Here is a 13,830-nt window from a genome sequence, read left to right on the forward strand (position 1 = left end):
ACAAACCTCTGTACATAGCCCCCTCGGATCCCCGCTTGTCCCGCCTCTCTGGAACGAACATTCCGGGGCCTCCCACCCCTGTCCCCCCGGCCAAACTGAACCCCATCCCAATCCCAAACAACCCTCCGGGCGGCAGATTGTCCGTCCTCCCTCTCGCCCGGCGTCAACCCTGACTCTCCCATCCAACTCTGGTCCCCATCCTTTCCCACCCTAACCCCAACTTCCCCCAACCCCTACCCCCCCCGTTCAAACCCGAAACCCCAACAGGTGAACATTGTCCCAGGCCTCTCAATGTATGGGTGTGTGGTAGAGGCGGCTCACTGCCCCCCGACCCTCCCCCCAACCAGGTGCCACAACTTAGCTGATGTCGACCGTCGCCGTAGTCATCTCATGATTCGGCACCAGTGTCCTTGGAGACCTCTTGGATCGCTGCAGCCTGTTCCTGTGCCACTGTTTCGGGATTAGGCTTGAGGTTTTTCTTTTGTGGTCTGCCCCTTCGTACTTTTTGCCAGCCGTCACGAGCCGTTCGAGGGGATCCGGATGCAGTCCCAGACGACCGCCCCTCGTCAATATTGTCCGGTGGAGTCTCCTCATGTGGGATGCCCAGTAAGGGGCAGGTGTCTTGTAAGGAGCGCAGCTGGTGTAGGGCTCCATTCCACTTGAAGATGAGGCGAAATAGGTGTCCCCAGGAGTAGGGGACCCCCTCTTTGCGTAGGAAGGCGGTGGCAACCTTGAATGACTTCCGTTTCTGTAGGGTGATTGCCGACAGATCTTGGAATAGTTCCACTGCGTGGTCTTGAAAGCGAAGGGGCTGTTTGAGACGCGCCGCCTTCAGTATGCGTTCCTTCAGGGGGTAGTCCGGCAGGAAGGCCAAGATGTCCGGGGGGGACCCTGAGTCCGGCGAGCCAGGCCCACTCGATGTGCTCTGTCGATACGGATCACGAAGTCATCGGCCTCCTCTAGCACCATCCGGAATAATGCCTGTAGGTATCCTGCCATGTCGTCTCCCTCCACCTTGAGTGGCACATTTCGAACGCAAATGTTGTTGCACCTTGAGCGGTTTTCCAGGTCCTCCGTATGAGATTGAAGGTCCGTTTGTTGGTCGTGGAGGCGAACGATCTCCTGTCGGAGGAGCTCTATTTCCTCACTTCTGGCTTGACCCGAGAGCTCATTCGTGGCTACTCTTTCCCCCAGATCATCGACATCTCGTCGGAGTTCTTTATATTCCCCTGTCATTTTTTGCCGGAAGGTTTGGATGTCCTCTTTAAGAGAGGTGAAGAGGGCTTCCATGAATGCTTTGGTCGCCGGGGTCTCGCCTTCCGTGTGGTCTTTCCCCTTGAGGGGGGGGGGGGGGGGGGGGGGCACTTGAGCCAGCTTGTCCGGGCTCTTGTCGACCTTAGAAGTCCCCTTGGTCAGCATATCGGAGATGGTGCAGTTTCCTTTGCGATTGTTGGACGCCATATCGCACCTTGTCTCCGGCCGGAGGCCCCGGTTGGGGTGCTGCCCCTGTCGGGACCGTAGGAAGTCCACGGTGTGTACAGTCCGGGGGGAAGGGGTCGACCTGCGTCCGCACAGTGTCTCGGCTCCGCGGAAGCCGCGCTCCTCCGGTCTTCAGGTCCCACGAGACGTTGTTGTAGACCTTCTCGCTGCAGCCCCTGCCTCTGCGCTCCGGGGGCTATGGCGTCCGAAGTCGACCCTCCAGGCCTCTGCTGAACTCCCCAAGCTGCCACTCCTTTGTGCCGGACACTACTGCAGTCCGCCGCCGCTTGCTGGGCCCTTCTTTAGACAGTGCTGCGGCCTGACCAATTAACCCGGGCCCCCCCAGAGCTCCTCTCAGATGCCGCGGAGACCCTGCTCCACTCGACCCCCGCTCCAGGAGCTCAGAGTTCGTGGACAGCGGGCCGGCCAGGCGGCACCTACGGCGACCGGGCCGTCCGCTCCGCTGTGGTCCGTGGCCCCGACCCCTCCTGACTCGTCTGGCGATCCTTAATCCCTCTTCTCCACTGTGGGGGTACCCCTTCTCCCGCACTCACCGGTGGTCGGGCTCCGCTGGGTCTCTGAGCGCCGCTTCGTGTGATGCTGCACTTAATCGGGCCCCGCAAAGTCTCTCATCGGTCGTTGGGTCTGGGGGGCTCGTGGGCACGCTCCCAGAGCCGCCCCCGCTGTTCGCCGCCATCGCAGCTCCTTCACGTCACCAGCTACAGTGCCTCTTCCGGCCGTTAGGCCCAAGCCGGGGGGTTGCGTGAGGCCTGGTGTCCCGGGACCGCTGCTCTCTTCCTGGGGTCCGCTATGCCCTCGCGTCAGCTCCTGGGTGCAACGAGGGGTCTCCCGCTCTCAACCCCACCTGAGATACGCGCCTCTGGTCCGCTGCTGCCTCCGTCCTCACCCGCCAATTGCTGCGTACCTGCAGGCTCAGGCCGTCCGGATCATTGCGGCCGCACCTCCTATGACTAGACCCAAGCCGGGGTCTTGCGTAGGGCCAGGCGCCGGCGGACCAGGCGCCCCTCGATCTACCTCCCTGCTGGTGGGCCCGCCGTCCTCTGCGGGCAGGCTCCGCACCTGAGCCTCCTCGCTCGCCGCCAGAACCTCCGACGCTGCAGCGCCGGTGCTGGAATCGCCGTGAGAGGCCCCTCTGCTCAGTTGAGCGCCGGGGCCAGGACCTCGGTTTTCGCACCTTTAGGCCGTTGCGAGCAGCGCCTCCGCTCCGCGGCACCCCACTCTGTTTCGGAGCCTTGCCCCGGCCCTGGCTGCTCAGTTGGCGCTCCGGTCACTGTCCGCCGTCGGTGGCTGGCTCGGTAGGGGGGTAGGTCCGCTCAAAATCCCGGTCGGGGGATCGGGTGCGGGGAGCCTCCGCGGAGCACGTCCTACCGAGCCGCCATCTTGGCCACGCCCCCAAAAGTGTTATTTTTGATACAAATCAATAATGATTTTTAAAGAGAACCGCCAATAATGGTATTAAGTTTTAAATTCTGAGTTTGTGTTTCTCCAGGCCAATCACTATTAAACTATACTGTCTACTAGTATGGTTATCATGTAACTCCTACACCTTGCAGTCCTTTGTCTTATGTAACATTTCCTATACAGTCATTTACACACGTAAAATTGATTGTCTCTGTGTATATTGCTGACGACAGAACAGAACCTTCATGGCTCGGAAACAAATGGCTCGTGCTTCCACTTTTAAGCATTTTTGGGACATTCTGTGATTAAAATAAATTCACAAAGTGGAATATATTTCTAATGTCGATAGCTCATATTAATCGTTAAATAATCATGTGTATCCATTGGTTGATTTACATAACATACTAAGCTGTAACTGGTCAGTGAAATGCCACACAAATACTAAAGATTGGGATGTTTTGCGCATCCTGGCCACACCTCTAACTCCGCCCACTGATCCAATCCTCAGGTTATTCCCACCCTCTGATTCTCCGCCCACAGATCCCCTACTTTTTTTCCCCCACTTCGACCACTATGTGCTTTGTATGTTAATATTAATATACTATTGTTGTATTGTATATATATTGTATGTATATATTAATATTAATAATGGCTATGTGAGAATGCATTGTCCGAACCTTCGTAGCCCTGCTGGCTCAAACCTAAGCTCACCTTCACGACATGGAGCCAGCTAATAGCTGTGTGAAGGGATGTCTGCGGCACTATTTTTAATACTGATTCACTGGAGCCATAAGATGTGGTCTGTACAGCCTTCTGTGCTGTGGCTTACTTAATCACCATATAAAGTTGCAACCTCATACTATAAATCACATGCACTGTGATAATTCAGTAGCTAAAGTGTATTGTGGGTCAGTAGTATTAACATTCATGTAGTTTACATCAATTAGTCCAAACTTTTCCTAGGCCCAAAACTGCAAATACTGGCAGAAACAAGAATAATATCCTATTTAAACGCACCCTGTGAGGGCGATAATCTTCCCCAAAGTTCTCGGTTCTGCACTCACCTGGTCCGACTCCTGCTGGTACATCCCTCCCCTGGCTAAGCCTACACCTAGCGGACGAAGGGTGGGCGAGCTGCCGGAATCTGTGAGGGGGCTAATAGTCTGCAGGTAAGGAGCTGTTCCCCTGCAACCAGAAGTTGGAGGAATGTAGTCCCGGAAGTGAAAATGAAGGATTCGACATCAGGTTTAACAACGTAATGCGCATGCCCAGAACTTAGGAATACTCATCACAATGACATGCGCAGACACAGAAACACGCACGCCGTCACAATGCATATTTTCCACCTGAACGTATATACGCTGTTTATGATGCTGCTGTGTTTTCTCTCCAGCTGACTCAAGAGGCCCAAGTGGCTCAAGTCTGTTTTTCTGGCACTTGTAGAGTTGCTACTTTGTTTCCGTTATAAAGTAAGAACTTCAAGTATTGGAACTGCAACGTGAACTTGCTTTTTAAAGCAGTTGTATATAATTAGTCATCTACCACTTGTAAACACTGTAAATAATGGGTATTACTAACCCCCAATTTAATGGTACGTAATCAAAGCCGGCCTTATTGCTCAGATGGCGCCTTGGGCGGAATACATTTGGCGCACAGGTTGCTGCTAGTAATCACTAAAGCAGTATACAGCAGGGCCCCGTTTCTACTCACACGCCAGTGACTGCCTCTGAACACAAACCTGTCTGCTTCTTTCCCCACTCACCAGAAGAACCCACTATTACCTCTATCTCACTGTGACATGGTGGTGGTGTGGGGTAAGGGGGTGTGAACCTGTGGGATGGCAGAGGATGACAGGGAAAGGGGGAGGAATAATAGTAATAAATACGTACTAAACACAGTGCCTGCAGCATATTAAAAGAAAATTTTTTAAAAACAGTTCAGGAAAATCACTGGAGTCCAGTCAGAGGGAAACATTAGCATGCACAACCTTCATGCAGACAAGTCAGTGTGCGCCTCTAAAAGTTGGTGCCATAGTCTGGGCCAGCTCGCCCATGTCAAAGCAGACCCTGTACTTAACAAACCTCAGAGGGATGGATGGCTGCTTAGACTGGGCCTGACCTGCACCATATAATAGAAAATCTTTTAGCTCCAAGACCACCCCTTTTCCCGGTTTGATGCATGATATAATCATCACAATGACACATAGGTAAATACTGATGAGTATTTAATGGGTATAGAGAAAACAGCTTAACAACCACTCAACTCCAGGTTCCAATCTTCAATGCCCAACAACAGCCCATCCATCGAACGTCCCAACACAGAACACAGAAGTAAGAATTCAGAACATGTTCTAAAGTAAGCAAATAGTAAATATAATGAATACAAGACACCTCCCCCCTTCAGAAAAAAAAACAAAGAAAACATAAACTAATATATAAGGAATTCAGAATCTCACAAAGTCTTTCAATTTTACCTGTAAATTTTTAACTCGAGAACTTCGTCTAGGTTCACATATTTGTTTGTCACGAACTTGAGTACCTTCTAAAGGAACATCTCCATTTTGCTCTACATTTGTAAACGAGGTAGATTCAACATTATTCTTATCAGAACAATTTGAAGTGTGCTCTAAAACATCAAAAGTGTCAAAGAAATTTTGAGAATCTTCATCATATACATTCATTGAATGCTTCACCTTCAACTGAGGTTATCCAACAACATCTTTAGCTTTATACATGGATACACGTCTAAAGTTCCATATTTTCCCATCCTTAACTCTTACAGCTTTGGTAAAAACCTCAATAGGATCAGACCACCTCATCCACCTCCTATTGTTTGACCCTCCAAGTTTCACCCGTATCAAATCACCCACATGAACCCTTTGATTTCTCACTTGATGCTTAAATCTATATTTATAATTTTTTTCCTGGTATTTCTTGACACGTTCCCTCACCTGTGAGAAATCTAACACAGAATCATGCAACTTGTTACTTTCCAACCACCAAGGCATACGTTTGGAGCCAGGCTTGCGACCCCTTAGCATCTCAAAAGGAGAACATCCAGTTACCGAATTAGGAGAAATACGATAAGTAAGTAAGGTGGCCCGTAATGCTTCCCTCCAGTCAATACTACTCTTCACAGCTAACTGGATAGATTCTTTGACAACCCTGTTAAAACGCTCGACTTGACCATTTGCCTGGGGATTTTAATTTGAAACTCTTTTATGCACAATCCCATATTCCTTCAAAAATAATTCAATTTCTTTGCTGGTGAATTGTGTACCATTGTCAGAAATAAGTTCATGAGGTAAGCCTTCCCTAGAAAACACATTATCTAAAAATTCAATAACTTGAGAAGACGTAATTCTGTCCACAACCTTAATCTCAGGCCATTTAGAGAAATAATCTATTAGAACCAAAGCAAATACTTCTTTAGAAGTAGGAAGGCACAAAGGACCAATGATGTAAATTCCTAACTTGTTCCATAGCCCCTCCAAATACTCAATAGGAGTTACATCAACAGACAAGGGTTTAACAGATTTGTCACTCTTTAAGCAAGGTTCACACTCTCTAACCCACCTATCTACCACGTTGTCTATACTAGGCCACCAATGAAATTCTCTTAAACGTCTCTTGGTACAGGACATACCCATATGTCCTTCATGTGCAATAGTCATTAATTCCTCTCTAATACCACATGGAGGAACAATTTTGTCACCTCCAGTAACAATATCCTGTGAGTACATAAGTTCATCCTTGATATTAAAAAATGAACTCAGCTCTCCAATCAATTTCCTCTCCTCAGGCCAACCCTTTTGTAAATATTCAATCACTTTACTCAAAACATAATCCTTGATCATAGCTCTTTTCCAATCCTCCTCAGAAACAACTCCGGAGACAGAGACTGCACACACATCCTCCATGGTATAAGCCACATCTACACATTCTTCCACACTATTATCAGAATCCAGAACATAGGGCAAAGGCAACCAGGACATACAGTCCACATGTACATTCAAACGACCTGGAATATATTCAACAGTACACTGAAATTCTTGCAACTTAGCAGCTAAACGTGCCAAACGTGCTGTTAATGTTCTTCCACCTCCCGCAGCTAACATGTTAATTAGCGGTTTATGATCTGTTCTTAAGCAGAATTTGGTGCCCCATAAGAATTGACGAAAATGTTGTGCAGCCCAAGTGCAAGCTAATAATTTCCTTTCAATAGTAGAATAATTACATTCCGCCCCACGCAATGATCTAGATGCATAGGAGACAATGTGCTCAATTCCATTACCTTTTTGCATTAAAACTGCACCTAAACCTGTGCCACTCGCATCCACTGCTACAATACATTCTTCTCCAACAGTGATGGTTTCAAAAAAGGTGCAGAAACAATCTCTTTTTTGAGTATATCAAAAGCTAGTTGTTGGTTTTTTCCCCACTCAAATTTTGCATTTTTTTAACAACAGTCTCAGATCAAAAACCTTTGAAGCATAATTTTGGATACATTTGCTATAAAATTCAGTTAAACCCAAAAAAGAGTACAAATGATCCTTATTAACTGGTGCAGGTGCTTTTGAAATGCTAGCAACATGGTTAAACTTAGGTTTAATACCCTCGCAAGATATCTCATGCCCCAAATATTCAACTTTTGTCTGTCTAAATTTACATTTGGAGTATTTGAGAGTTAAGCCTTTCTTCTGTATGCTTTGTAAGACCATCTTCAAATTGCTGTCATGTTCCTGACAATTTTCCCATAAATTAATATATCATCCTGAAAAGCTATTGCCCCAGAACAACCTTCTAAAACCTCTTTCATAAGTCTTTGGAGCACAGATGCAGCACTCTCCAAACCAAAAGGCATCCTTATAAATTGGCACATGCCCTCCGGCGTTATAAATGCAGTTAAGCATTTGGAATCTTCATGCAACCTCACCTGGTGGTATGCACTAGCTAAAGCCAATGTTGAGAAAATGCAAGCCCCAGACAATGTAGAAATTAATTCGTGTATATTGGGTAAAGGATGTCTATCCGTCCAAATTTCCTTATTAAGACTGCGATGATCGACACACAGCCGAAGATCCCCGTTACTTTTAAGCGAAAGGACTACCGGAGAAACCCAGGGTGAAGACTCTATGGGTTCAATGACCTTATTTTGAACTAATCCTTTTAACATATCTTTTAATTTGTCACGATAAGCCAGAGGTACATTACGTACTCTGTGTCTTACAGGAATCGCACTATCCTTGAGTATAATTTTATGTTTAAAATCTATATACTCTCCAAGTTTTTCATCAAATACACTAGGATACATTTTTTTAATGTTAGTCACAAATTCTTTATTACATTCGGACACAATGTATACTGATGGAGAAGCATTAGGGTAAAGCTTCATTCATCTCTTTTTTTGTAAAACCTTTATTTGTGTTTTAAGTAAAGAGGACACAAAGAAATAAAGAGTGCGACAATTCCGCACAACTTCCCACACAGGGGGCAATCGGGGAAGGCATGATCCAGGGCATTATAGGCAATAGCGCAAAGTCCATTCAGCTCGTTGGAACAGTCCAAAAAATAGCAGAAGTATCCTGGTATTACTTGAAATAAATCGCAGGGCATCAGACAAAGCGGGGAAGAACGCGCAGTTTGGTAGGATGGCAACCGTAAAGTCACCAACTCAAATCAAATCAAAAATATCTTTATTTAGATATAAACATATATCTTTAAAAGAATTACAAAGTTCACATTGTATAGCAACTGTTAAAAAGCGAAGAGAAAACAAGTAACAGTCAATTACCCAGCCGTAATAAAAGTAGAGGTTATCCACTCTTGGACCTCCTTGTTCCATAGCAATTTAAGAGGAAAATAAAAACACGGGGTTGTAGTAATAAGAGAAAGGATAGCTTTAAAGCATATTGTGCAGGAAACTTTTCTCATCAGCACTTTTATAATATACCCATTGTCGATGGTACCATACGTGTAAAAGACAACCGGCATTCCTAAACCTCTATATTAAAATTAAATTTCATCCCCCATTAAAATTAAAATCGATTACAAAGTGCATTAAAGATTAAAAGTAGTAGGGGGCGCGCATTAGCAGGACCCATTTTGATTAAAACTACGGTATGCTAGCTGAATGAATTTTGTGAGTTTTATATTTAAAACAGTATTTTCGGGGTTCAAACCCATCATAATCGCTTGCCTACAGGACCGGACCCCCAGCCTATTCCAAAGTCACCACCTGTTGCGTTTAGCCTGCGTGCCTCAATCATCAGGAAGAATGTCGCAAAAGAACAAGGAACAAAAAAGAACTCGCCCCTCCCCCCTCCCCCCCAGTGGTGGTGACATCATTCATTCTAGCAGTCATTCCGGTTATAACATTCAGACTTGAAACAAATGAAGTGACCGAATCGTGGCAGGACAAACTCCGGATGGTAGACCTTTGGAGAGGAAGCGCACCAAGGGAGCCCAGCGAAACATAAAGTTCTTGAAGTGACCTAGGAAAATGTCCACCATCCGTTCCATGCTCAGCAGCTTCCACAACCTCGCATGCCACAGGGAGATCGCCGGGGCCTTCTGCGTCTTCCAGGCCACTGCCAAAGTGAGTTTTGCAGCTCCAAGACACAACCATAGTATCTTCTTGTCTGTTCGGGTTTGGTGTTCGAGCTCCGGGTCCCGAAGACCCAGCAGTATATAAGCCATGGAGCACAGGATATCCTAGTATCTCTCGGATATGGGACAAAATCTCCTCCCAGTATGGGCGGATGATCGGACAGTCCCACCAAATGTGGCAGAAATCACCAAGCAAGCCACAGCCTCTCCAGCATCTGTCAGAGGAGGTCGGGAAGATGCGGTGTAACTTGGCAGGGTATAAATACCAATCCATGAGAGTCTTGAGGTGGGCCTCTCCGAGTTCCACCGAGTGGTTATGCACGGCGATGTCCCGCCACAAGCGCGACCACTCCCCATCTGAGATGTCTCGTCCAAGGAGGTCTTCCCATGTACCCATGTACTGTGGGCGAGGTGACACTGCAGAAGTAAGTAAAAGGCCATAGAGGAAGGAGATGACTCCTTTCATAGAGGAGGTTCGCAATAGAAAAGCTTCGAAGATGGAGGGCGGTCTCGTGGCCCTGGCGTGGACTGCAGAGGACGTGGCCCAAGAGAGCAGCTGAATATGTCGGAAGCGCTCGGACATCGGCACTCCGTAGTCCCACATACAGTTGTCAAAGGTAAGTGGGGCATGGCCATGGAACAGGTGCGTGAGAGCGCGGCATCCCCCTTCTCTCCAAACATCGAAGGGCCCTTCTTGAAGTGCCGGTGTGAAGGCCGGGTTAAAGTGTAGTGGTGTGAAGGGGGAGGGGAACGAAGTCCAGCGGTCATCTCCAGTCACCGTGTCCCAGACCTTGAGGGTAGTGCCGGTGGGGGTACTAATGTATGCGTTCTTAGGTCTGTCCTTTTTGGGTTTCCACGCCAAATCCCAAATCGATCTTCCCGCTACACTTCTGTCCATGTGCACCCAGTGTTTCTCCGATAATTGTTGGGACCACTCCACTATGACCCGCAGTTGTGCGGCTTTGTAGTATAAATGTATGTCGGGAAGGCCCACTCCTCCCTCCTTCCGCGGCCGGCGGAGTGTAGCAAAGGAGAACCGCACTCTACCCCCCTGCCAGATGAACCGTAGCATCTGGGTCTTGAGACGCCGGAAGAAGTCAGTCTCCAGCGGTATAGGGAGCGCCTGGAAGAGATATAAGAATTTGGGGAGAATAACCATTTTAAGTGCGTGGATTCTACCCAGCCATGATATGTATTTCGGCTTCCAGCGCTCCAGGTCAGCCCGGGTTTGCGCCAACAACTGGGGGAAGTTTGCTGAATACAACTGCCCAATCGAGGGAGTCAGCCAAACTCCCAAGTACAGGATGGAGTGGGGGGCCCACGACAGGGGCGTGAGTGGCTGCAATCTTTCCACCTCTGCTGAGGGAAGTGTAAGATTAAGGACAAATGACTTATCATAGTTTACTTTGAAGCCCGCCACCTCCTCGAAGCGAAGAAGAACCCGTTGGACGTGCAGGAGAGAGTGGGCCGGGTCCTTGAAAGAGAGGAGGACGTTATCGGCAAAAAGGGTAATCTTATGTTGCTCTCCTGAGAATGGGAGTCTACGTATCTCTTCATGCTCACGCACAGCAAGTGCCAGAGGCTCAATACTCAGGGCGAAGAGCAGAGGGGAGAGGGGGCATCCCTGCCTGGTGCCACGCGAGTGAGAGAAGAACGCAGAGAGATGGCCATTCACTGCCACCCGTGAGCGGGGGCTGCTATAATTCGCTCTCACCATCGAGAGGAATTTAGTGGAAAAGCCGAAGGCGGCCAAAGTACGAAATAAGAAGCCCCAGTCCACCCAATCGAAGGCTTTTTCGGCGTCAAGGCCTACTAGAACCGCCGGGATCCTGAACCTATTGGCCTTCTCAATCAGATGGATGAGTCTTCTCGTGTCATCATGGGTTTGGCGGCCCTTGATGAAACCAGATTGATCTGGATGAATGCGTGCTGGCATCAGGTCCTGGAGCCTTCCCGCAATGATGGAGGAATACAACTTGGCGTCGATATTGAGGAGGGCTAGCGGTCGGTATGAGGAGCATTTGGACGGGGTCTTTTCCCGGTTTGGGGATAACCGAGATTACGGCCTCGGCCATGGAGCCCGATGTCTCCCCAGTTTCCGCCATGGTATTAAAAAGGGAAACCAGAAAGTCGCTCACCTCCGATGCGAAGGTCTGATAGAATAGAGCAGTATAGCCATCTGGCCCGGGTGCCTTATGGGGTTTCAGATTTTTAATAGCATCCATGACCTCCTCCCTAGTAAACGGGGCCTCGAGTAATCCATTCCATTCCTGGGAAACCCGGGGAAGCGGAAGGCCACTCAGGTAAGCTTGTTGGCTATCAGGGTCAGAGGCTTCCCCTCTATAGAGCGCTGCATAAAAGTGTCCGAAGAGGTCAGCCTTGTCCTCATCCCGATGGTGCAGGATCCCCGCAGCATCCTGAACACCTCCTATATACTCCCGTTCCCGTTTATCCCGGAGCTGGCGAGCCAGGTGTCTCCCCACTTTGTTCCCATGGGTATAGGAGAGGCGCCGGAGTTTAAGTAGAGTGAGCTCTGCTCTGTTGTTATAGTTAGCTCTAAGTTTCCCCCGAGTCGCCGTCAATGGGCGAAGGGTCAACCTGGAAGGGTTCTGTTTATGCTCTTGTTCAAGAACATCGAGTTCCTTCTCCAACTCCTCACGCTCCTTACGTCTCAGCTTATTAAGATTGGCATTGAGGGCCAAGCAGGTGCCCCTCATTGACGCCTTAAAGGCGTCTCATGTGGTGAAGGTTGATGTATCGGCCACAGGATTAAGATCGAAAAATTCTCGTATGGCCGTGCGCAATTCCTTACAGGAAGTCTCATCCCGAATAAGCGAGGCTGGGAAGTACCATTTGCGTTGCCCGTCACCCCTTGCCGACCAGCGCAAACAGAGCTCGTGTAAGCTGTGATCAGAGACCGAGAGTGGGAACATTCGGGCGTCGCGAACATCCCCTCTGGGACTGGCTCAAAAAAAGTGGTCCAGGCGGTAATAGGTGTGGTGGACATGAGAGAAGAAGGTGTAGTCCCAGGATTGGGGATGGAGAGACCGCCACCCATCCACCAGCCCCAAGTCTCCTATCAGGTGCTGCGTTTCAGCTGAGAACACCCCAGTGTCCGAACGCTGGTTATGAGAGCTATCCATTCCCTTATAACATGCCATCAAAAACAAGGCGCCCTCCACAAAGTCATCCACCCCTCGCATCAGATCCTGGAGGAAGCCATTCTGGCCTGCATTCGGAGCATACACTACCACAAAGGTGCACATTTTATAATGCAACAACCCCTTGACCATCAGCCAACGACCTTCCTTATCTCTGTGCACCCCCATGGGCTGAAAGTGAAGGGCAGACGGAAGAGAAGAGCCACCCCTCTATGCTTCGTGGTAGCCGATGACCTGTAAATAAGGGGAACGTTTTTATGTTTGAGGCGCAATTCATCCTTGCACGCCAGGTGTGTCTCCTGGAGACCCACCACGTCCAGCTGGTGATCGAGCACATACTTCCAAACTTTTTGGCGCTTCTGCGGGGAATTCAAGCCCTTCACATTCCATGTACCTATAGTTAGCGGCATTACACAATGAAATCCTCACCCCCGCTATCTGCATACAGGAAAGACATCTCACATCCCTCACCGACCAGGGCAGCCAAACGGCTTGTCGTGCTAGCATCTCCAACCACAAACAACTGCAAAGAGTCCAGCCCAGGCAGGCGTGTGTCCCCCCGACCTCCCCAGGCTCCTCTCCTCCGCTCTCAGCCACCACACTCTCTGCGAGTCCAGAACTATTGGGTCTAAAGGCATAACCCCAGCAGGCCACCATTTGACATCCATCCACATGCACACTTCTTGGTCACCACCACCAACTCCCCGGTTCCCAACTTCCCCGCCTCCCTCAAAAGCCCACCCATACAACTTTTCCCCCCCAAACCCCGTAAGCCCGCAGGGGGACAACAAAACAAAAGAAAGCAATGGGGGGGGGAGTAAGGAAAATTCTCACCAAACAGGTCAGAAGGACCATTAGTTCCAAAGTGCGGACGTGTACTGATACCCTCAAGGAACGAGGGTCGGGGGTACAGTCAGTGGTCCCCCCAGGGTCTGGTCCGGGGTGTCTTCCCACAAAGTGTTTGAAAAAGAGAGAGGAACTCCTTAGTACAGTCAAGGGAAATGGGGTTATCTAACCCAAGAAAGAAATATTCCCTTGAGAAAAATACAGTAAAAGCTAAAACATAGCCTCAAGGTACACTCTATAGTCAAGACTAGTGCAATCACGAAAATATAAAATACAACAAATTTATTATGAAATTAAGAATAAAAACAACAACA

At 48.8% G+C, this 13,830-nt stretch overlaps 1 protein-coding gene across 1 annotated transcript in view; it reads right to left on the bottom strand.

Annotated features, from left to right (window-relative positions):
* LOC147748671 (uncharacterized) overlaps window positions 1–4,118 on the bottom strand; it is a 121,551-nt gene extending 117,433 nt beyond the window's left edge. The window contains exon 1 of the mRNA XM_086963539.1: window positions 3,966–4,118. Within this exon, the coding sequence (XP_086819665.1) occupies window positions 3,966–3,989 (24 nt within the window). The 5' untranslated portion in view covers window positions 3,990–4,118. The remainder of the gene's footprint in view (window positions 1–3,965) is intronic.
* Between the last annotated feature and the right edge of the window lie 9,712 nt (window positions 4,119–13,830).

Source organism: Lissotriton vulgaris, chromosome 1_1 (genome assembly GCF_964263255.1).
Source record: "Lissotriton vulgaris chromosome 1_1, aLisVul1.2, whole genome shotgun sequence".
NCBI lineage: Eukaryota > Metazoa > Chordata > Amphibia > Caudata > Salamandridae > Lissotriton > Lissotriton vulgaris.